This window comes from Amblyomma mixtum, chromosome 6 (assembly GCF_055824585.1).
Source record: "Amblyomma mixtum isolate Tamu chromosome 6, ASM5582458v1, whole genome shotgun sequence".
Taxonomy (NCBI): Eukaryota; Metazoa; Arthropoda; class Arachnida; order Ixodida; family Ixodidae; genus Amblyomma; species Amblyomma mixtum.
Genome location: NC_143017.1, coordinates 132838111 through 132863709, shown reverse-complemented (window position 1 = coordinate 132863709; position 25599 = coordinate 132838111). Strand labels below are relative to the sequence as shown.

The following is a 25599-nucleotide window of genomic DNA, read 5'->3' as shown; positions in this document are numbered from 1 at the left end:
ACAGCGCGCCGAATTCCTGAAAGTGGTGCTTCAGCAAACGGCACTCTTTGATCACTTTTCGTGCGCGGAGACGGGTTGGCTGTGCGATCTTGGGCTTCTGATGGGCGCTAGGGCTCTGAAAGCTCATGACGAGGTGAACTAGGGTTTCACTTGAAGCATGCCGTGGGTCTCTTGTGCTCATTTTCAAAAGCTAACCTAAGTGAAGCGTATACTGGCAGCCTATGACTGACGTACTTCGCCCGCTTTGCTGCCGAAAGCGTTGCGGAGGCCAAAGGTGTATTGATTTTTATGAGCGATTATTTTATTTATAGTGTACTGGTGACAGGATATGGCATCTTATGATAGGCTGTCACTAGTTCTAAAGCACCATTTGGTGCGGTTTCAATGCGGAGCAGGTTAAGCCTAGCATCACAGAGCGAGCGGTGCGCTGCAAGCACGCCTTCGGGCGGGGTGTCTCTGCAAGGGACGGATGACTATGGGCGCAATATATTCTTCTCTCTAGACAGCAGATAAGCTTATACCTATATTGGCTATTTTGTTCATTGAATTAGTGATATGCGGAATTAATTCGCAGTCCGCTTCGAGTTTGATACATCCGGGATCGACTGTATCCTTCGGGTAACCTGAAGTAAACTTTGAGGTCAACGCCACCATTAGGCGCTTTAAAATGGAATCGAGAAATCATGGCAGCAGCAATTCAATGCAATCATTTAGCGGGTGTATTAGAATTCCACGCTGAAATTATGCTTAATGATACCTGCGCTTTAGTTAAAAGAAAGATAGCCAAATGAAATTACCTTTCTGGGAGTCTGTTCATATTAGTTCGGCAGCAAAACAAACGTTCCTAGCCGGGAAATTAAGAGCTGAAGAGAAGATATTGCTCCGCCATCGCTTCGATGTCGTGACGTTTAGTTCCAATTATTCCACTTTATCTTCATTATGTGCAAAAAAGGAAAAGTGTGGCACAGCCTCAGAGAACCATAACTTAAAAAAAAGACGTGACGTAATCGCACCTTAGTTGCGAAAATGGACACTTGTGGCGACACAAGTATTTCGTAGTTTGTTCTGTTACTTTTCGTATGAATTATTCGTTTTCAGTGTTTAACTTTCTGTGGTTAAATATTAATTATAGCCCATATCGCTGGTTCACTGCTATTTAATTCATACAGAAAACGTCTGCAAGGTTTCAGTGTATCCGTAATGCGAAATCGGTTGCCCCGTTATTGTGACATTGGGCCGAAACACAAACACTTGACATATCAGTGGTGTGTGGGTCATTCTCAATGCTGCAAGCATCTGCGCCAGCCTGGTAAAATGAGTATGCACGCTAATGCTCGGATTATTCGGTATGCACGTCGGATCTACTTGCGATTGGCCTCACCGACGCAGGAGATAACCACGCACTGACTAAGGCACTCATATTGAAGCGTACCCAAAATGAAGCCCTGAGGGAAGGAAGGGCATCTCGTATGTTAAACTCGAAAGCTTGAATTTGTGCTTTCTGAAACACTCTAGTGTTATGCTTAAGATTTTGAAGCAGTCATTACACGTGGAGTTCCTTCTCGTATAACGTACTACAGTGTCAACAAACATATTGATCACACAACTTCAAGTAGCCTATGTTACAGTCTGTGGAGTGGGTTCTGCTGTGCAAACAACCAAGATGAACTAATGATCACGCCTTTATGAAAATGCATCTGGCTAACATCGGTAAAGGGCAGTCATGCAGTACAGAACCCATCGCATTCTGAAAGAATGAAGATCCGAGCCCGGGGTAACGCCTCTCTCGACAACTAAGCACAGCCTCATTAGAGTAGAGCGTCGCTTAGCCTCCCTGCTTGTGTGTACTAAAATATAGATACAGGGCACCAGTGATGGCTCTGAATAATATAAACAGCAGTGGTCACCAACGACCGACAGCCACAACGTTTTTATGTTAGTATGGTTGCTTATCGATGCAGCCATTACCACAGGGAAAAGCCCGAACAAAACAAGCAACTTCAGAGCTGCTGTGCGAAATATCGTCACGCAAATGTATCACACTCTGAGCAACCCAGCTAAGCCTTTGCAACACCTTAAGTCGTTACTGCGATCAGCTTTACAAATAGCTTTTGCTCCTACTCTGCACTTCTCAGAGTGGCCCAATGGTGAACAAATTGCACTGCATTGGCAACAGCAGGTACGAGTATACGTTTAAAGAACACAGTCATAGACAGAATGTTAGCGACAGCGCTTTCTAATTTAGGCTCGTGTTATCTCCCGTGAAAGGACCTACTCGTAGACCGGCTACGTTTGAAGAGTTATGCCGCGACTGCAAAGCAGTCTAACATCGCGGATACATCTCTAGGTGCTTGTTGTTGCTAGCCCGTAAGGTATAATTCAAGACCTGTAACACTCAGTAATGCAGCGCAGGATATCGTGTACGTGAAAATTTTGGACCGGTACTAGGCGCAGTATCAGTTGGAGTTCCACACCTCGAGTGCTCATCGCACGGATTATCCTCTTGATAAACGATACAAGCCAACCACCGGAATCAGTAAAACAGTGTTTTTTGTTATTTTGTAGCAAAACTTTGTTTCCATGGCGAATCTGCCTGCTCAGAGAATGATTGAGGACTATGATGTTCGTAATCCTGATAGAATTTTTTCCTAATGCTAAGTGTCAAATGGACCAGCGGACAAACTGCGTATACTCGCTTCAAACACACTCTCGGTACGACACAGATGCTGGCTCATGCGATAAAGTTCTGGTAAAGCCTAGATCAGCATCTCCATTTAAATGGCATGGGGCATCAACTTACGAAATTCGGCAACAAAAATTCTCTACGTAGAATCCACTGCTAGCTTCCCCACGGAGCTGCGGGAAGTAGTGATACACAATCAGTATCAAGCTAAAGTGCCGCTTGCAGGCATAGAATGTCATTATGCAGACTGTGCTATAGCTAGGTTCAGTTTGCATGCACATTTCCTGTGCTCTTTAAGAAAGCAGGAAGAGGTCATCAATGGTATCACTGCTTTGAACTTCAAAAAATAAATAAAAAATTAAGTGGTACTCACTGCATGATATGTTACCTTTGTTGGCTTTCCCAATCGTTGAAAAAACTTCCAAGAGTAGGTCTTTTGTACATGAGAACTTTCATAGTAAAGTTCAACTTACCTCGCAGGGCAAGGGCACCATGACAACTTATTGGCTTTTGGAAGAGGTTGACCAAGGGGTGGTGACGACGTCGAAGGCGACGCCTGAGAGCGGCGAGCACCCGAAGGAGACCAAAGTCTGACACGGCCACTCGTAGGACATGCCTGTTATTCGAGTACATCGTTGTCCTGGACGTACTGCGGGCCATGTGGCGAGGCGCGTGACCAAATGCGAGGATTGGTAGAGCGAGCCCACAGTGTAAAACTACTACCACCAGACTGCACTCCGTCAACTACACGCCACTGCGACACGCCAGACAGTGGGCGACAAGCAAGAACGCGGCCTGTGAGTGCCTGTTACATCCCATCACAACGGCCACCACAGACGCTGATAGTGCAACCCATCGGATGCCATCGCTTTCGAAAGCTCTGCCACACCCGACAAACGCAGCGATTGGCACACGAACTACTAAAGCGCAGTGAAGCCGCGACGATGCTGACTCACGTCTCGGACGTTGCACAGACTGCACACGGTGACTTGGCGCTCGAAGGATATTGCAGCCACGTTTTCTGATGTATCATCACGGTTATCGTCGGCGCCTAGAAACATCGTTAGCCGAGGAGAGTAGCGAATCGCACAGATCGCAGCCGTGATGCACAATGACCAAGGGCGGGAATGGGGCACCAGGCGTTTGGTCTCAGCAGTGAACAGAACATAGACCTTAAAGGGAACAGACGCAGTGGGCCGCCCGTGGTTACGGAAAAAATGTGTCGTTTATGGACTGTGCGAAGCCATGCTTAACGGTGCTTTTGTCGCTTTGCTGATGGCAATGCCTCGTTTTGTCAGAAGAAACAAGATGCTGATCGACTGAAAAGTTCAGCACTTACAATTGTGCGGTCATGCCGAAATCAAATGCGACCGGTGAAGTTCTTCGTTTACGGTGCAGTCAGTGCCACTTAGCGAGCAATCTTCGGCACAGGATCTCACGAACCACTCTCACCGTTACTCGGTGAATAAGCGCGGTCGTTGATTTCGACCAAGACGTCCCTTGCCTGTTCGGTAGTCAGGCGCTGAAGGAGTGCTCGCTGCTGCTGTACAGCTTGGTGGTATTGAATACCGACTGTTTTTGAGTGTGTGTGCATTGAGGCCTTTTTTCAAATAGGAGGAGGTGATAACTAGCTCTCGTGTTCACACCGCACAGTGACACATGGAGGTGATAAAGCATTGAACACAGCCTCTCCCCACCGCCTTGTCTTACAGATGACCTGTTTTTTTTAGTTTTCCGAAATTTGTTCCGTAGCCATGGTGCTCACCACCGGCTGTTCGGAAGGAAGGTGACCCGCAGCGTTTGATTACCTCACTCGTGACGCCTACTAGCGCGAACTTGCCGTAACGAAAAAGCTGAGATGGCCACCTGGTTCTTCCATTTAGTAGTAGAAGCGCTAAAATTCCGAGCGACGTTGAGAGAACTTGAGCGCCGGACACGTAGCCTTCGACTACGAATTACTTCATCTTTCACATTTGATCCCGACGTGACAGTAATTCGGACGTGTTTTTCAGGTACTTTTCCCGTGTATCTCAATCTGCGGCCCCGAATTAGCGTTGTCTCAGTCACGCTGTCTTTGAAAGTGCTGCAGAATCCCACAAAGCACAGGCAATAACTGAGGCATGAAGATCTATGTTTTTGATTCAGAGCAAATCATTTTCGGGTGGAACTTTCTGAAACTAATCGATGCGTGATCATGATTTTTAGAAAAAGGCACGCAGTATCCGGAACAAAAGCAGCGAATGTCTGGGTGGCACGCTCGTTCGTTGTGCGTCAGAGCAAACGGAGGGCTTTAATTAATCAAAAATCATGAAAATTATATATATAAACTGAATTCCATGAAGTTCGTACAATAGCTCTAGAAAAGAAAATGAAAAATTCTGCCCATATATATTTCTGAATGTATCGCCGTTTCTTTGTTACACCTTAATTTAGTGCATGCGTCGGGGAAAATTATGAGGCGAATCCAATTAAGCAGGGTCGTCTTACATCGTTATTATTGGTGAATACTTTCACTAAAACAACATAGGTTCACTGTAGCCTCTGATTATGCGTTTGTGTATTGCTTGGTTATTGTTTTTTTTGTCAGTGCTTTTATGGCTGCTGTTGATGTGAGTGCGCAGGTGTATTGTAGCCTGAATCAAGCTATGCCAGTTTATTTGACTGCTGAAGTTTGATATGAAATCATTTCTTCTCCGTCAAGCCTGTTTGAAAAATTCTTTTCTGGATGTGCAGAAATTATTGCTGGCAATCATTCACCGCCTTCAACATGAATATTATGATTTTCAGTACTTACACTACACTAGCTGGCTCTTCTTGAGGTATGGAAAGAGTGGTTGGTATCCATTAGTTCATTTTAAGCATTAAGGCGTCATGTTTTTTTGCCCAGTCTCGTTCCTGGTTCTTCTTCTGTTGCACAAATTAATTTCTAAAAAAAAAACAAAATAATTTGTTCAGTGTTGAACAAAACGGTATTATGGTCTGCAGATATTCATTAAACTCATTAAACAAAACAGGGTGCATGATTGTAGATACACCTTTCATGATAGCGTCGAGTACAGGAAAAGGCAGGAGCGATAATGACGTTAAACTTGCTGCAGCCGAAGTGATCTGAAATTTATTTTTTCACGTGACAGCGGCTAGCTCGCAAGAAAGCGACTTGTTTCTAAAAATTCTCAGTATATTATGCTGCACCAGAACCATATTTCCGGCACCATTTAAACCAGGTGAAGTTGAAGACGTTAAATTTAATCGATCGCCGAAGCAGCGTTGCGAGGTCTGTATCATACTGTCTGCTCGTATGCAGGTCACGGCTTTAGAAATTCCTCTTTTCAGTATCATGTTTTTTTCTGAGTTACTGAGCTGATGTTACTGCCGATATATATTGTATCACTGGGTTCTATATTATTTCCTGGATACGTTCAAAATATAAAGAATTATCTGTCTGGGGTGTTCTTCGATAGTTGCAATTTAAGTTTATTTTTCGCATAAAAAGCCGACGAAATATATCTGCTTGAAACACCAAGGAAACGTTAAACACCTCCACCGCGCACCGACTTGAGACCGTGACAGTCCCGTACTGGAAAAGAAACTTTTGACAATGATGCGTACTTATCTTCCTTCGAGCGCAGGAAGAGGTGTCCCATTTTTTAGGTTAATATAAATTTATGAATCCTGTGATACAATTCGTGCTCGGTAACTGATTTATGGGATTCTTACTTCCACAAAAATACAACCTAAGCTATTCTGCTGTTCGGTTGTGTGTTAAACATTGTAAATTGAAAAGAGCCTGCCCGGTGCTTCGCGTAGTTAGTAGGTATTTTTTCTCTCTGGTTCATTTTTGGCACTCAACAACAATATAGAATGCCTAATCGCAATATGAACTAAGTGTCCTGCACTTTACATCTCATTGTATATTGTCACCATTAAGAAAAAAATGTCCACTGTGCGTGTCGGCCTGCTAAAACGATCATAAACAGCACTGGCGCTGAATAACCAAGCTTGCATCTCCTTGCTGTTTCTGCGTGTAAATACAGGTTACATCGTAGATAAGACTGCCATCGAATCATGTGTCTACTGACTCTTTAGAAAAGTTGTCACAACACAAGCGGCACAATTATGTGGGTTCCCTATCGAAAAACACAACAAAAATTTTCTGTTCTCCCGAGAGGTTTTCCTGTAGTATTTTGGGATCTAACAACAAAACTTTTTGTAGTAACAGGATTTTCAGTAGTATTGAACAGCTTCCTGTCGTAACAACAGAGCCAGTTCCGCCGCAACAACAGACAACTTCTCAATAATACTAAAAATCTGTCGTAACGATAGGACGACCGAAATTTCTTTGTATTTTGGTACTGGCTCCGTCGTATTTTTTGACCGGGATTAGTATGTAGACCACTGTGGCGGCTGTTTGGACTAGTCGATGGTGAAACTTTACAGATGTTACAAAGCGGTGGACGAGCAGGAGATGGGAGAGTGACACGGGGCGAGCTCTGGCTGTATGCTGTCTTTATCTTGTGTCTTCTTCTTCCTCTGTTTAGTAACCTTTACAAAGGTATTAAATCATTTCATCTGGTTCCTACATAAGAGAATTTTTCACTGTTATCATTTGTGTTCACCTGAGTAGCACCCAACATAGACCATTTTCCTGGACGATGCCAGGTAATCGGGGTCACTCAAAGACTTGTCATGGCATATTTTTTATTCGTAGAAGGAGAGACAGATTAAAATGTTTGAAGAGCTAGGTACACTAAACTTAGTGGCGAGGTGAGGTCTGGGAGAGCATTTATGTAAGAATTTATTTTCATGATAGCAGTTTTTCAAATCTGGTTACTCTAAAACCCCCCGCACAGCAGGGCTGCGAAAGCGGGCCTAGAAGAGGCACCAGCCGACAGAACTCAGCCATGCAACTATATTTTTATACTGAAGCTGCCGTTTGCGACTTGTTTCACAGAGAATGTGCTGTCGCCGACAAGCACGACATTGTGCAGCCATTAATGCAATCACTTAAAAAGCGATTCCTGTAACAAGCCACTTCTAGTTTTTACATCTTATTGTTATTCCGCAATCACAACCATGCACACATATCGTTTAGCCTTGGAGGTCGCCATGTACTGCTAAAAAATTCAAAGACCAATAATTACGTCTCCAGCTCTTGACGGCAACTTGGATGCAGAACTTTGGGACATGCGGAATTTCTTCAAAATTTCCGTTGCCGGAGATTGCTTAAGTCGTTTTTTTTTTCAGCTCCTCTGTTCCTATATGCCTTTCTCTGATAGCAACGTTACGTTACGTATATAGTACGTCCACGGTGCTCGTGCAGTATACCTCGCTCTTCACTGACTAACATTGCGCAGACTGGCAACACATCAGCAGTACTTACCTTCAATTGTATTTCAGCGAGGCACTTAAGTCTGTACTCTAGTACAGTCCTTCCCAACGCACACAGTCTGTACTAGAGATAACACATGAAAGGAACACAGATTAAATAAAAGCAGGCCTGTAACCAGCGATCACCTTTTTATAATCACAAATGCGCTGATTCTGCTGAAAACAGAGCTGTTACCAGCTATAAAAGGTTGAAAAAAAAAATGAAACACTGCTGCCACAATCACCGGCTGATTTCGAAACTAAACGGCTGGCGACAGCAGTTTTTCTGGGCGAGGTCTAAGAGAGTAGGCTACGCCACCTTTCACTTCAAAGCGATGATTATGGATTTCTTTTTGGTGTATGCCTCACGAGTTTCAATCGAGTTTCGCTGTAGTAGGATGGAAACTTGGGGGAGTTGGTGCAGATGCATATTGGGTGGAGCAGCGCAGCCGGACCGAAGACAGACAGAAGGAAATAACACAGACGAGCGGTGTCTTGGCTGTGTTGTTTCCTTCTGTATTTCTTTCGCACGGCTGCGCTGCTACACCCAGTGTGCAAGAAAAGATAGTGCGTGATTGTTTAGCCATAAGATTACTGTAATTTAATTCTAGTGGCTTAAATCTCTGTACCATCAATGACATTAATGATCACGACCGCCTCTGATATGACAAACATGAGCTCATAATCACTCGTTTCTAGAACTTTCACGAGACTTCACCAGGTGATGGAAAATGTGACAGTCGTCCAGTGTAATGTACTATGACTTAGTGAAACAACTCTTCTTGATCCAGCGGCGCCAAAGCATTTTCGCAGCTGCTGTCTGTGCTGTACACTTGTATTCCCTTTGCCACACATTGCCGAGATCATGGACGGGATTTCGTGAGGAAACCTGTTTTACGCATTAATTGTGTGAATGATGTCAAATTGAACAGCAAGTGCACAATAACACAGTTAAACATTTGAAAAGGACAGGTTCAAGGAATTCTGAGAGCAAGGTACGGCACTGATAAAGCAGACTGCTACCTGCTTCCCCAGAAACTTATGCATAAGGTTTTACATCGTTCATTTATATAAAACCGAAACCAATAGCCTCATCAATGCGCTGTTTGCTTGTTTTCTGACAAGCCAAGATATTTTTTGAAATGAGTGTTTTCAAAGCTGTTCGCAGTTATGTTGTTATGACGCATATTAAGCTAGTACATTAACAATAATAAAACAGTAGGATGAAAAGTTCAAATGAAATTTATTAATTGAGGTGTGCAAATAAGCACGAGAACATGACAGAAAATTGTTGCTGTTGAAAATGACACTTTTGTTGAAAAGATGGAGGAGTGGAAATAAAATACGTGTGTGTTACGTTCTGCCATTCTTTGACTATGAGCAATGCGCATTTCTTTTGTGGATGGAAATTAAAATCGTGGAACCGCATTCTGGAGGAACGTATCAAACTCTCGTACGTGCCCTGTACAAAAACCAGAGGCATTATCTTTCTTTGCATGCAGTTTAGCTATACTTATTAGTGTTGTCATAGAGACTGTGATATCAAGCCTCAGAATTAACACACTCTAGAAGTATGCGATCTTCTTGAATATTTGTGATGTGTACTCCGCAGAAAAACGTTTCTTGAATGAGCCAAGAAGCTATTGCGAAATGAAACCGTTTTTGAGACAGATGGTGGAAAGCATATCCTAATTTTCAGCGAAGATTTCGCGGATAAGATATATTGAAAAATTGAAATTTTGCTCTTTGCACACTATCCCTAAGTGCGTATTATATGGTATTTATTTTTCAATATCTTCGAATACCACATTAAATTCCCAACTTTTAATCTGTTGCGAGGTTTTGTGGTGCTTGTGTTATGACTGCGCGTACAGTTTTAGGTGCTGGTTGCACACCTTGCTGCGGCGGGCCCTGCAGTGGGTGTCGACAGTGTAGTCACAGTTTTGTTTTCCCGCAATCGAGCCATGCGGACTACACAACATGTACGAGCTGTATACCAAAAATTACGATACTTCATTCAGCATTGTAGTTTTGCGAAAGGATTATTAAAGAAATTGAAGGAGAAATACACACTTCCTCGCAGTAGCATGAAGTAGTGAGGATGTGAAATGGTAAGCGTATTTATTACATTGAAAAACGCGCCACCACAGTTTTATATTTTCTGAGAAACACAATTGCCGGTACTTTAATTCCATTTAGATATCAAGCCTTCTGTGTTCCCTGGGAGAAATATTTTCGGAATTTGCTAAAAATGTCAAACATCCCCATTTTATTCTGATGATTATAAGCATACCAATTAGACGCACTGTGGTCTTTGCCACGTTATGAAAATGCAATGCAAGGCAATGTCACGCCTTACGGCGCCTTGCGCTCTTAGCAGACGGCTATGGCTGCAAAAAACGGCCACGAATCAAGTTTCATAACGACTGCCATGTGTCTTGAGCGTCCTTTGGCCTTTAGGATGATTATCAAGGAAAGAAAAGCTATATCTTCTTAGAAATGCTACAAGAATACATAACAAAAATATTTTAAGACGTGCCTATTTCTCTCGCAGGACCACTTCGGCAAGTATCAGTGATTGCAGAGCCCGCAGTGATCGTGGCAGCTGCCGGAGCAGATGTGACGTAACACAACCATCAAGACATGTTTACTGCGATCGCTTAGCAATTTTCAAAAAAGCAGACAATTTCAGCTCATGAATAGGTTTGCGGCGAAATCAACTTTTTTTCTCCCTGCATTCCTGCTTGCGGAAAATGTGCTATTATTGCAGCTTATGATTAAAGCCTATAGTCTTTTGAATTCATTAGCAACACAGGAATGATCAACCCCGAACTACCATACACAACAGTGATTTGTAGGGAAAAACACAGGATATTCTGGTAAAATATTGCCATAAGTTAAGCAAATGGGCTCAGAACGTTCGACAATACCGGTATGCGATCGCAGTCACGTATTGAAGCCAATGACATTCTACAACTCTCTAATTAAGATTGATTACGTTTACGCTACACCACGTAAGTCGCGAAAGCGTAAGCGCTGCATGTTTTTCTTTTTTTATTTAGTATCTGTCCCTTTCACTACATCATGTTTTCTTATTTAGTGGCACGGTCCAAATGACCACTCACAGTAATTAGACCGCTACCGCGCCTTTCCTTTGAAACTAGCTACAGCCCTTTTACAGACGCGCTCTGAACGTCGGAAAGGCGAATCGAAGCTTACTTCATCGTCTTACTACCCTTCGTCTCCACCGATGACAACGAGAGCTGCGCAATGCACGAGGCAAAGACCTTGTGCACGGTTGCTCACCTGATCGCGGAGAAGAGCTACGCGTGGTGGCGTCATCACAAGTGAGCTCGCCGCCACCTGATTATGACAAGGGCAGCGTGAGGAAGGTGCAGGGGTGGTCACCTGAACTCGAAGAAAGTATCCCGTCGTGTTCGGGGAAACCGGGGATATAGCTCTCGCTCTAAATAGATCCCTATCGAAATGAATAGTTACAAATATTATGTACGCCTTTATTTACACAGGCACTACAAGTCGAAAAAAATTTTGAGTCAGTCCGTATTGTTGTAAAAACTCATAGGATTCTTATATGAATCTAGATGAATACTTTTTTTAAATATCCTGTTTATTCTTATAGCTTAGGTGCATGAGGATGTTTAGTTCCTTCAATTCTGGGCCTGAGTAGAAACATTTGGAGTGATTGCAGTTCTGGAAATAATTATAGGCAACATATGTTACACATTTTAGACGGAGTTCAATGAACAACAGTCACGCGGCAAAGGACACAAGCTGGCAGCGATTTTACTTCGAATGAAAAAAAAAAAAGATCAGTTATCTAGCTGATTTCCATTTTGTTACATGCACGTACGTCATATTTTGGATCGTTTGTCTAACTTGGGTAAAATATATAATTTCCTTGATGGTTTTTACCGCACACGCGTTAAAAGCAGCAAAGACAAAACGCTCAGAAACATCCAAACAAGAGGAGGTGATGACGGGCTTTTAACTGCAGCAGAAATACCGTATTTCAGAAAGATAGTACATAGGAGGCTGCCACTATGTCAAGTAGCCTTGTTTCTGCCCAGTTTGTACCCAACAGGGCTCCATGGTGGTTACGAAGTATCAAGTGTTACTAATCACTTTACTTTTTACAGAAGGATACATTTTTCAACCATCTCTACTATCTATAGCATATAAACTGCATTTGACAGTTTATCTGCTCACTTCAGTAAAATCTGACATTCTTTTAACATTGTTAACAAACGTAGAGCTCTTTAAAATGCTTCAAAGGGCCGATGTGTGCCGACTTTACCGCCGTACTTTATGCCATGACCAATCACCACATAAGGCATTGATTTTTAGGGCTATTGTTCCAGCCTTAAGATTATTCGAGAATTTTTGACTTCGAACGATACAGCAGAGGCAACAGCAGCGCCATTTATTCCTTTGATGAAAAAATGAATACTAACCACCTCACGAAGCGAACATCGAATGTTAGGCAACTTTGCTAGCTGTAACAAGATATCTTTGGTATCAGACTCCGCTTTGTAAAACCGGTAAAGGAGGAAGCGTTGTTTGAAGAGAACAGCTGGGCAAAACAAAAAAAAGAAGATATATAGTAATTATTGCCATTTTCAATTCTTCAGACCACTATTTACTTCTCATTCGAAACTAGCACTTCTATCTTTAAGATTTCGCTCAAGGAAAGTTTAAAACGGGTACAGACGTTGTCTCATAGTTTTACGGTGATCTATGGTCGAATGCACGCCAGGTTTTTAACCGCAGAACAAGTAGATTGCTAGGAGCCAATAAATCAGTAGCAACCGCGTGGGGCCGGGCGGCGCAGCCTAGGCTGAGAAAAGTAACGAAATTTTCAAAAATAAGAACTATCATCGTCTAAAACTCCAAATTGATCACTGCAATACCAAAAGGCAGTCCCTTAAGCAACTGACAACTTCTAAATGTTGTTTATTAACATTTCTGGCTAAATCTTATTTCTGAGGATCTTCAGTTCCTGATTTTTGCCGCGGCGAATTACCAGCTCTTATACTACGGCTAGTTTTAGAGCTACTTGATAGTTTTATCAGCTTCCTCTGCTATTAGCCTGCAACGAACAATATATCTACACTGATATGAGCCACCGCGGTGGCTCAGTGGCTATGGTGCTCGGCTGCTGTCCCGAAAGACGCGGGTTCGATCCCGGCCGCGGCGGCTGAATTTCTTTGGAGGAGAAATTCGAGGCCCGTGTACTGTGTGATGTCAGTGCACGTTAAAGAACCCCAGGTGGTCGAAATTTCCGGAGCCCTCCACTACGGCGTCTATCATAGCCTTAGTCGCTTTGGGACGTTAAACCCCACAAACAAACAAACAAACAAACAAACAAACAAACAAACAAACAAACAAACAAACAAATACACTGATATGACTTCGACGGGGCACTACCCCATAGCTCCAACCTCGCGCAGGAATAGCGCCTCTTAGTGCCGGTGTTCGCGATTACAACGTTAGATGGCGCCACAAACTCAGGGCAGCGGATTAATATGAGCTTTTCTCACTTCATCGTTGCCGTCGCTTCTCACCCATCTCTTAGCCGTTTCTAGCCCTCTTCTTTCATTCCTCAATCTTCTAAAAACAGCAAGCACTACCCCATAGCTTCAGCCTCTGACAGGAACAGCGGCCTTTAGCGCCGTTGATTGTGATTACAACCTTAGATGGCGCCTCAGACTCAGGTCAGCGGATTAGTACGAGCCTTTCTCACTTCATCGTTGCGGTCGCTTCTCATCCAACTCTTAAGACGCATCTCCATGGAACCATCCGAGGGGCACGAGCGCAGCACCTACGCGCCCAGCGCCGCGGCGCGACAAGCGTCGGAGAACATACGACACTCGATGACCTGTCGCCTCCTGTCGCTGGTACTCGCGCTCAGCTCGCCAACGTCTGTACAGGATGCTGAAAAAACTGCGTTCTCTGAATGGTGTACACTGACCTCAAACCAGCGAGCCACTTCCTGCGCCGGCGCGAGTGCTGCTCAAACGTCTAACATGAGCAGATATTTGCCCAGCGCCAGCTCGCGTCTCCGCCTCGCGCATGCGCAGACCGGCTCCGCAGTACGCTGGTATGCGTAGGCGCTGCGCTCGTGCGCCTCGGATGCGCCCATAGAGATGCGCCTTAGGCCGTTTCTAGCCCTCTTTCTTTCATTCCTCAATGTCTTCTCGAAACCAGAAGCGCCGGTGAAACTGTCTGGGCTTGTGAAACAAAAACAGTTGTGCAACTCTGCACTACCTGGCCACTTTATTTTATGTTTTATAAGTGCAATAATCTTCGTAAACAAAAGGGACCATACACACTGAATACCCTAGTCGTCCACAGCCATATCTGATGCAGTGCTTGCATCTATGTTGCACACCGTTCGCTTTCGATCGTAAACCCAAACGCCAAGGGGATACGTCCGGCAACACTAGCTGGCCGGTAGCTAACGACGGTATTTTGAGAAATGATTACTCCAGGCAAGCTTTCTCGCGATTGCAAAAAGGAACCTGATAATCTTGATTTCATACCTTAGCGCTGCAGTTGTCATGGCGTCTTAAACGCTAAGTCCTCAACCATATTTTTGTGCTTTCCTTGACAATGAAAATGGCAGGAACTACTGTGGCTTATATAAGCTGCGAATCGAAGTGAAGAAATATAATCTAGGTGCAATTTTAACCAGGCTAGTCAAGTCACTGTTACCTTAATTATGTTGTTACACAACTGAATAGTCATCTCGAATCGCCTCGCAGTCGGTGGCAATTTCGTTCGCTGTTCACTTCGGTGGTTGTGGTGGCAAATGATTATCGGCATTGTTTTTGAAATATTGATCATAAATGAAAAACGGGTTCTTTTGCGGCTGTTCTAGCTGGACGAGGAGTTCGCTACTGTATAGCGCTGCTTGGAGAAAGACGACAGACTACTATTAGTTGAAATATGCAGTCTCAGATACCACATCATCATTTCGCGTGGGCAACATGTAGACGATTTTAGAAAGATTAGAAAGCTGCTGAGTGCCTTTTTGGTTACCGTAGTGCCCTCTAGGATTGTACTGGCCGAAATGCGTTAACTTAAACAAAACTATGTTCGCAGACGTGTACTACATTCAACACGAGTAGTTTTCAAGCCGAGTGGCTTCTGCAGCACGGTGAATACCCGAGTTAACCAACACACTTTCATCCCATTTCACCAAGATGAAAACAGGTTATAGGTAACAGTTTCACTGTTCTGCCGAGAACACAGTCAGGTAGATATTCCGTTAATTTACAAAACTGGTACACCTTACTTCACTACTGGGCGACGATCCGTCATTTTCAAAGTAAACCTGTACACCCACCCTCAAATCATTTGACGCATGTCCTTAAAGGCTCTCGCGTTCTTGGAACCATAGGAGGTGAGATATCTGACGATGGTCGACACCACACTTGGCGAGGTCGTGTGCATCGCCACTGGTTTCGTACGTGAGCACAGGATTACCGGAAACGGTGTCTGAGTGGTGTGAATGGTTCACGATATCGGCTTCCGCACCCACGGCGCTTTGGATGGTGCACTGCGCAAAACTTCAGCGCAAAAATGTCACCGTTGAGCGGAGGACGGTGCGCGCACGGCACTGCTTTTCGCCCGTGGAGGTCATATCTTCGTTTCCTTGCGCATCTCCGTCGATGGAGCCGTTGGCGTAACGGGACCAGTGGAACCATTGTCCCGCTCTTGTTCCCCGAGGAGCCAGTAAGTCGTCATCTTGCCCTTGCCCTGCGAGGCCAAAGAAGCATGTCAAATAAGCTGCTCAAAGACAGCGAAAGCTCACTCTTTCTAGGTATAGCGTTGCTGCGGATTCATAATCACTGCATTCATTTACTAAAACTGCCGCCGCGGTGGCTCAGTGATTACGGCACTCGGCTTCTGACTCGAAAGACGCGGGTTCGATCCCTGCCGTAATGGCTGAATTTCGATGGAGGCGATATTCTAGAGCCGCCGCGGTGGCTCAGTGGTAAGGCGCTCGTCTACCGAGCCGGAGTACTCGGGTTCGAACCCGACCTCGGCGGCCGCGTTTCGATGGAGGAGAAACGCAAGAGGCGCCCGTGTGCTGTGCGATATCAGTGCCCGTTAAAGATCCCCAGGTGGTCGAAATTATTCCGGAGATCTCCACTACGCCGCCTCTTTCTCTCTTCCTTCTTTCGCTCCCACCTTCCTCCTTTCCCTTACGACGCGGTTCAGGTGTCCGCCGAGATATGTGAGACAGATACTGCGCCATTTTCTTTCCTCAAAAACCAATTCAATTCAATTCAATGTTCTAGACGCACGTGTACTGTGCAATGTCCGTGCACGTTAGAAAACCCCAGTTGGTCGAAATTTCCGGAGCCCTATACCACGGCGTCCTACATAGCCTGAGTCGCTTAGGGACCTTAAACCCCCATAAGCCATGAACCAATCATTTATTAAAACTGAAAGGCCGTACTTAAGACTACAGTGCAATAGTGACATGGCCCAGACCATAAAAAGACGCTACAACAGGCACTGTCCTAAGTATGCACAACCAAGTGGCCAGCCATTATGTATTAAGAAAGGCTGCGTTGGAGTTGTACTCAAAGAGTTAAAGTTAGCACTTTTATATCGTACATATCGTTATATCGTACGTGATCCTACTCTCAATTACGGCCACTTGCAATTATACAATAATTTAAAGCGTAAGTAGAGGAGGATGAGGTGAGGAGTCGAATATGTGATGCCGCGCGACGCCGAGGCAAAGGACTAGAGTGCATATAGTAGAGATATATTTATAATTGCTTTTAGGAAGCTTAACACGTTTTAAAGTCTTGAATGCGGGCATTGGTGGACCATGGTATGTTAGGTAGCAGTTGTTCACTTGAAATAAAAAATAAGCGGCTGGGCCGTTACCACGGATAGCCAAATGAACTATACGTTTGAAACATCATTATTTAGGTTCTTTTTGTCTGGCGTTTCCTTTATATTTGCACATGCCAGCGAGTTTGGACCATACGCTAAAGGTTTGGGTTAGACTCGACTGAAATTTCGTTGCTTCAGCAGTAATATATCAGGTGAGCTACAAAACTTTAGAATAAAGCATATTTATTTTCTGTATTTTCGCGTACTGCAGCCTTACTTGATATGATGTCAGGATGAGATAAAGAATATACTGGATATCGCGGCAATGACAGTTGCGCATGACATGATTAATTCTGTGCAAAACCAATTAAAACTACCAGATATCTCTCTAATCTCAGCAGTTGAAACAAAACACTCTTAGAAGAAATATCAAACGCAGAATTACCGTCGAGCTAAGGCAATCACATCCCAACGTAACAAAGGCTCCTAGGAAATGCCGTGAGCGAGTGAATCAGCAAACAACTCGCAGCACTAGCGATGCACTCGTTAGTGTCCCGACTATGTTTAGTGAATCCTTTGAAATTTGGCAACATGCGGACATCGCAGTCAGGAACTACTTCATAGCAGCCATTTGGATGCAGTATAAGCCTATAAGGTTCTTTTTTTTTTTGTTTCAAGACTTGATTGGTAGCGACAACTGCGCCCACGCGCCCTCGTCGCGATTTCCATTTTAGTATTGAGGCTACTTCTTCCATGCTCAGAAGAATTTGTACTGCTGTCTAGCGGTGAGAAAATTGTCTTTATATTATAAATAATGACTGCCGTCCCATTCTGAATAACCAGCACCGATTTCGTTTTAGAATTGCTTGCATCTAACCCGCAAGGTTATATAGGCATAGCTGTAGAATTTAGTCGCTGCCCTACCCATTTGCTGGGGCGTTATAGTATTTACTTGCTTTTTTTGTTGTTCAGTCATGACTGCGAAAAAACAAGTGTTACGTTTCCTAGCCTACGCACACAACTGATGTCATAGATGTTAAAAAACTGAAATGAAAAGACATTTTACTGCATATAAGCGCAAAAATCAGTTCAGAACATATCAGCGTGGTGTCGCACGACTGCCTGCGAGCTGAGCTCCAAACTTAGCGCTGTATCACCAACTAGCCGCTTGTTAACGCTAGGAGTCCAATATTGTGAATTAAATAGCGAATTGTGGAAATTAATGCCCCCACGCGACACATTATCTATGAAGGAAGGCGTAGTCGAGGGCTTCGTATTAAATTAGACCATATGGAGTTCTCTAACATGCGCGGACATCAGAGAGCCCATCGGCACCTTGGTATTGCAGTTCCATCAAAAATACGTTCCCAATATTGCATTCAGCAAAGAAGTGTTAGAATATCATAACAGTTTGTAACACGTTCTATAGGTCTTTTGTCATTTACGACTATGTGAAAATTACGCTTCCTATCACTGGAATTTTCACAGAAGGAAAGCAGTAATAAACGCAGCACGACAACGTATATCACAACTTGCCTTCATTTCCACTTCACCGCGTAATTCGAGTTGGAACGTTTTGAACGTGTCCAAAACCTCTTTTGTACAGGAGCTGACATGAATCTTCAAGGCTGAAAAAAGAAGATGGTAAAATGTGGTATACTCTCTATGTATCGGTTGGGTAATGAAACAAGTTCATGGTACAAGCCCGCTGTATCAAAATACGCCAGTTTAAGAAGAACATTCCTCCGCGACAGTGCCGCGCATAGAGGCAGTAATGATTAGACTTAGCAAAGGTACGAAATAAATGACTCATACATTAAATGCAAAATGGTGGAGCGACATGCTATGTAGTGCTAGTATTCTATATATACTTTTAATGTGGTGCCTCTCCTCACGACTCCCCGTCTCTCAACGATGAGGAAGTTTTTCGCTCTTGTACAATACTTCGGTTCAGCGCGTAATATACGTTCTGTTTAGTGAGTTATTGTATGGTTAGTGATTGTCTTGGCCAACGTCTGTCCGTGAGGCTGACAGCTTCGCGCACAATCTATTTTGTAAAAGTTAATTCGGAGAAAAGATGGCGAGCATGATCTTTGAATAGATGTAATCTCGCTCACGGGTATAGCAAGGTCTTTTCATTCCACCCCAACCTTTCATCCCTAACACATCCTGTGGTTCTCTTGGTCTAGATTATGCTCCATTAGTTGGGAAGATTGTTACAGTGGACATCTCTGTATCCTCTTAGTTGTGTATATGATAATGGAGGAGCCTAGAAGCGCAGCACCCGGGCCAGATTGAAGGTATAAACGCTGTACTTTCAGGGAGTATCTTGCGAGAGGAACAACTATACATTAAGCTTGCCACATTATATGAAGAGCGGGAACAGCACTGTTACCATTGTTTTTCCACGCTGCACAGACTACTATCAAGATAGTATACATTGCAATTGGTGACACGATTCTCGCTCAAAGTAATTGCTGGTATCTTTAGAAAAATTGTAACCTTAGCCAAGAATACATCCTGATATTTCGGAAACAGAAAGTCACGCAATACACATGCATAACTTCTATATGTGCATGAAAAGTTTTCTTCATCGAAGGTGCATATGCCATAATGGTGGAATTATTCAAGACAGAAGCTGTTCTAACCTCGCGCCAGAAAACACGCTGAATACGCGAAGAGCTACGTGCTAGAGAACCCTTGAAATCTGCAATTCGAAGTGGCTCTTTTAGCGTTTAGTGTCATCGGAAAGACATTTGCCGTTGGGCCAGAAAATAAATATCTTTCCGTCGACAGCGATTCGAAATATCTTTTTCACACGCTACCACTCAAACACCAGCTTCGAACAACCTTATATTCAAATTTTAAGTGTGACAACACGTCGCACAAGATAGACCTTTAAGAGTTCTTTCTTTTTAGCGTACCAGTTTGACAACACCTCAAATCTTTGTTGGTTGGTACTGAGCAGTACTTGCCTCTAGTAGGCGTACTTTTAAAAGAGCCTTTCGGTATTGCCTTGAGCAATATTAGGCTACACATTTGTTTCAAATTTGTTTCCTATTTCCAATGGCTAACAAAATAGTTTTTGTAATTTCGGATCCCTTACAAACAATGCACCTCGAGTAAACAATTCTTTGCTTTATTACCTCTGGACGTTCACTGCAGGAGCTCTAGAGAGGGTTAATATTTCTTTTTAAAAGAAATACTGGTTACTGAGTACGATATGCGAACACATCACATTCGTTGTTAGCGGAGTTCGCAAGAACACTAAGGCATTCGTATTGTCTTCCCGCAGGCTTCTGAGGCTCCGAGGAGTTTCCTTCAGACAAAGGCGTATGTATTTAGTATAATGCTTTTTATGTTGCGCAGATGAAAACTAAAGCAGTGCCCATTCTTATAAGCAACATAGATTATATGTCTGGAATACATACGTAGTCCATTGGACTCCATTCTTGAAGCTGTGTTAACAGTGTCGCCGAAGAGGCAGTACCTTGGCATCTTCAAGCCGACAACACCCGCCGCACATGGCCCTAAAAAAGAATAGGATATTGAAGCCCACCGTTCAGGTTATTACAAGCATAGTCAATTCGCAAAGCACTCAGCAGAGAGCACAGTTTCAAACACACCGCCTCCCAACACAAACTATCTCTAGTAAGAACACAGGTTGAGAAAAAGTAAGCAAAGATACAGGGGGTAATATTTTTTCCACCGCCCTCTTTTTGGAGGATGCCTTCATTTTAGGTGCTCATATTATAATGGTTGTCTGTGAAATGAATATAAAGGTCCATATGATAAGAAACTACCACAGTACCCTGATTACTTGAAAAAAGTTGCAGCAAAGAGGTTCAGGAATTGATGAGATGACTGAGTGTCAAAAGTACTCTAATGAGAGGTGTTTTTTCATGTATATCGCCAGAGTTTAATCTTCTAATGTTACGCTGACAACGGTGCGCTCCGAAATTACCACTAGATTTTATGCGGTATATAGTCTAAAGGCATTGAAATAAATAAAATTTGGGCTGAAAAAAAGTAGAGGATTCTTCGACAGTCGCCAAGGTGTTTCCAATTATCCTTAATTAGTTTCGAATTTATACGCGTGTTTGTTTTAAACTATTGTGATATCGTTCGCGACATAATTTTACGCGGGAGTATAAAGGTGCCGTCTTGCAGAAAGTCGGCGCTGCCGTCGTCGTTCTTAACAAGAAATCTGGATTAGTAGAAAAGGTGGAGATGTAATGAAGTTTTAAAAGTTAATAAAGAATTAGAAAACTGGTTATTACAAGCTTGCAACACAACTAAAACGTTATTCGACATGTCAGTATATAAGTAAATGAATTGAGCTGTGAAGAAAATCGGCACAGTCGGCAATCGAACCTATGAACCTTTTGCCGCGAGCAGTGGAATGGGAAGAGGTGCTCTTTATGACGTACATGACGGAAGCCAACTGTCACAGAAACCACGCAACATAGGAGATGGCTTTTTTAATTTATTGTTTTTCTCATCAACGCGAGATTAGTAAAAGCAGAAAAAAAAAACAACCACAGGCCGCCGGTCGGATCCGAACCCACAACTTCTGAATTTCGCGGCCGGTGCTCTTCCAACTCAGGTACGATGCCGTACAACCTTCTGTTTTCGGGGTATTTGTGTGTAGCGTAATCGAACCTTGAGAGTGTAGCGCAATCGAACCGTCGTCCATGGCGACGGACGTACAGCTTTCGCCCTGAACGTTCGGCCCCGTTCCTACTTTGCACACGCGGTAAAACAGCACGTACCATCGTACAGCTTCCGCCCTCATCATTCGACCACGTTCCTACGCGGTACTCACGGTAATACCGGACGTACTACGTCCGCCGCTATGGACGACGGTGGCGGTGGTGAACACTCTCAAAGTTCGATTACGCTATACACAAATGCCTTCGAAAGCAGAAGATTGGACATCCATTGCCATAGCTCAGTTGGTAGAGCACCGGAAGTGAATTCAGAGGTCACGGGCTGGGATTCCACCGGCGGCATGTGGTTGTTTTTTCTTCTGCATTTATTAATCTCCGATTGATGAAAAAACAACAAATTAAAAAAAAAACATCAACTATGCTGTTTGGTTGCGGTGAATGTTGGCTTCCGTCATGTATGCCTTGTGTTGTGACTCAGACGCGATACCAATAGTACACAGGGCCACTTTCGTACGGTTTGGTTAAAGCGATGCTTTATAAGCATATCTTGTGGTCTTTCACTAAACGATTATGATCGTGAAAGAGAAAAGTGTGTACCTGTCTTCGTGGGCAAAAGGAACCGCTAGCCCGTCATACACTTAAATGCAAAGCCCCCCCCCCCCCCCCCCCCCCATTTTTTGTCGTCACTCCAACGCGGTTATAAAACTGATCGATCTCATTTTTTGCATGCATTTAGCTTGTTTTTTCACATTATGCTTTCCACATTATGAGGTGGACCAGTCGATGAAACTATGTTCTCTCATCACAATGTGGTCAATGGGCATTCGTGGCAAGGCGTCAACCATTGAGCCGCATTGAGAGCCGACATTCCGCCTGCTTTGGTAAAGACATGGCCACATTATAAGCAGAACAATTTTTCGCTGTGGAATGCAGTTTTCAATAATTTGAGCCACATATCTTGTGCACTGCAAAACTTTCAAGTATAACCGAAACGTAGCCTAACCCAAAATTAATCTCACACAGTGCAAGCTACTGCAGATGGCTGGTCAGTCAGGTGACCCTAAAAGACACGTGTTAGCCGCACTAAGCCGTTCGATTTGACGCTGACCTTATCGTATTTGGTTCTGTGGCGAGAGAAGCAGTACACCATCACTTGCTTAGCCCCTGTGTCCATTCAAATCTTCTTTATCTTTGAGTTTGGCTCTTGATTGAACCATGCTCTGTTGACAGTCTGTCGCCAACTTTGTTTCCGCAGTTAGACTCTGATTTAGCTTCTCATTGTCGCTAAATAGCTCTCACGTTTCTGTCAGGATGCTAGCCTGGCGCTCTGCGGTGACCTCCCCTTACCTGCAGCTGCCTAAGGACTAAGGAGCGAGTCCCTACACTGTTCATTGTCGCTCCGGCGCGCGTTATAATTACGCTGTGCTTTAGAATCTACCACTGCCATGCACCACTTCTTCCTGCCCTGGTGAATCGCACTGTTTGAAAGACATTACTTTTAGTCAGGCAGAAGCCGCCTACCTCGGTACCTGCTATCTGCGTTTGTCTTCAGTTTGTTGCAAAGGGCATATTGTGCCTTAAGTAACGATACGCTAATTACACTGTCTCCCCTCCCGCTTGCTGTCTCATGGGACGACTGAGATCACATAGCAGAGTGGGATTTGCACTAGTGTATCACGGCAAAAATGCGCGCTTTTCGGTGCCATCTGGCTTGCCGCCTATCAACTTCACATCGCTATGTCGCGTTCCTGCGCTTACATGGGGCGAAGACCCGGTCACGGAAAAATGGTCCTCAGTCTCAGACACAGCCACGGAAAAAGATAGGCCACAGAATAATTCAGAAGTCTCTATTCCAGCCTGCATCGCCGAAGCTGGTTTGGGAGGCGAGTGACCGCGAGCAAGGCGGTGCTTTTCATCTTTGCGACCTTACCCTTAATACCCGCGTTGCTCGCGCTACATTCGCCCTGGCGCAGGCGAGCCCCACTATCTAACGGTCTTGCTGAACACTCCTGACAGCGCTACCGTTATTCCTATTGTGAAGTCGAAAAAATTTCATAACAAAACACTGTACCGATAAGGGAGAGGGAGACAAAAGGCGAGAATTGGCGCCAAGTTCATAACGCCAAATTTAGCACGCTGGCGACGCCAGTACCGCGCATCGGCGACGAAGGACACTAATGCCTGCGCTTTTCCTGCTTACCCACGGTGCGGCGCTACTAGGTGATATATCGTGCGTGCCACGCGAATATAACATGTAACTGGTACTGATCGCCCAGATAAGCAGAAAATGTATTGCGAATGAATTTCCCGAGGCTACAAGCGGGCTATGTGAAATGCCGTTGTGGAGGGCTTCGGATTAATTTCGACCACCTAGGGTCATTTAGAGCAAGCTAGCAATGCTTATCAAACGGGCTTATTGAATTTCCTCTCTACCCCGCCACAGTGGCTCAGTGTTTCTTTCTTTTTACGGCGCTCGTCTGCTGGCCCGAAAGACGCGGGTTCGATGCCGGGCGCGGCGGCTGAATTTCGAAGAAGGCGGAATACTAGAGGCCCATGTACTGTGCGATGTCAGTACAGGTTAAATAACCCCAGGTGGTCGAAATTTCCGGAGCCCTTCACTACGGCGTCCCTCATAGCCTGAGTCGCTTTAGGACGTTAAACCCCGATAAACCAACCAAGCCAATTTCGTCTCTGTTGAATCTGTGCCCGTGGGAAAAGGGCGCGAAAATAAGAGAAGACACCGGGCACAGAGCCCAACCTCATGTAACAGCGAACAAACAAAAAGACAGCGTTCATTTGCGGTAAGTGGCTTATATACCTTCAGCTAGGGGAGCACAATGTTATTTGCACAGAAATTGAGTTGAGCAGGTTGCCAACACGCAAAATGGAAAAAGCTACACATGAGAACGCCACAGTCTCTATCGAAGTAACGCTGCTGGGGCCGAGATACGATCGTATTTTGCTCAGCAGCCGAACGTTGCAGCAATTGAGCCAAAGCTACTGAGCTACCAGGAGCTTGAAAGATTGCGGAGGCGTTGCACCTGCTCTCAATTTTGAAAACAGAGTTTGTGTGCTGAAATTGCTGAAACGCTCTTACTTTGATCGTACATGGTGTAGAACTTTCTTGCGGAAGGGTATTCTTTTGTTTGCGCAGGTAATCCCTAAGTTGTCTGATTATAAACACAGTGAAAAATCTGTATTTCCTCTCTGCTTCGAGGCGCGGTCAAGGGGAGCGCAGCTCAGGTCGCGCATGGGAGCGTAGAACAGACCTTTAAGATTGCCACTGCATTCTTAAGCTGCCAAGAGGATATTTTTTGTGTTGATTTCTGGGCCCCGGATACCTTCATGGAGGCCTTTTTATATACTGTGATATCTCAAAGGCAGGTTCTGTAAGCCGAGTATTTGAATTTTTTTTTGTACTTCGCTAAAAACGAATTCTTTTTCAAGGCTGTAGCGCGCAAGTGACAACTCAGCACTGCTTCTGCACGAGACCCGTTTTATGAACGGCATAATTGTTAATCGCATCTGAAATGCGCTTCTCCCTCTAGAAAAGTTATTAATCGGCATAAAGCAGCTGAACTGATGATTTTCACGACCAAGCAGGGACGCTTCATTTGATCGAACATGGCGCCGGTACGGATTACTGCTTCCGGAATCAGGCCAGGTAAACTTTCGCTTCTTTTGTAATATCACGTTAAACACGCGCAGTTTTGTCGTTGATTGTAACCTCGTGTGGGCCAGCTTATTCTCCCAGGGAATAAGAAATATGTAGGGAGAAGGCAGAAATCGCTGTCCGGCGTTTCAAAGGGGCTTGTGTGAAATAGCCGAGTTAAAAGGTGGACGCTTGATATGTAGAAAATTTAAAATCAATGACGTCTACGATGAAGGCTCTTATAAAACGGCCTAATTGCGCAATTTGAAGCGTATACTGTGTGCGCATTTAGCACTAGAGATAAGAAACAGCCACCGACTCTCAATTTCTGGTGCTACTTCACTGAAAACAAA

At 44.2% G+C, this 25599-nt stretch overlaps 2 protein-coding genes across 2 annotated transcripts in view; one reads left to right on the top strand and one right to left on the bottom strand.

Annotated features, from left to right (window-relative positions):
* The window catches only part of LOC149340432 (atrial natriuretic peptide receptor 1), a 161505-nt gene extending 153033 nt beyond the window's left edge, over positions 1–8472 (top strand). Inside the window, exon 22 of the mRNA XM_089549201.1 lies at positions 3164–8472. Within this exon, the coding sequence (XP_089405327.1) occupies positions 3164–3277 (114 nt within the window). The 3' untranslated portion in view covers positions 3278–8472. The remainder of the gene's footprint in view (positions 1–3163) is intronic.
* A 637-nt stretch (positions 8473–9109) lies between these two features.
* LOC149340431 (atrial natriuretic peptide receptor 1-like) overlaps positions 9110–25599 on the bottom strand; it is a 238511-nt gene continuing 222021 nt past the window's right edge. Inside the window, exons 19-21 of the mRNA XM_089549200.1 lie at positions 20356–20454; positions 18461–18552; positions 9110–15829 (exon numbers count right to left, since the gene is read on the bottom strand). Coding sequence (XP_089405326.1) covers positions 15710–15829; positions 18461–18552; positions 20356–20454 — 311 coding nt within the window. The 3' untranslated portion in view covers positions 9110–15709. The remainder of the gene's footprint in view (positions 15830–18460; positions 18553–20355; positions 20455–25599) is intronic.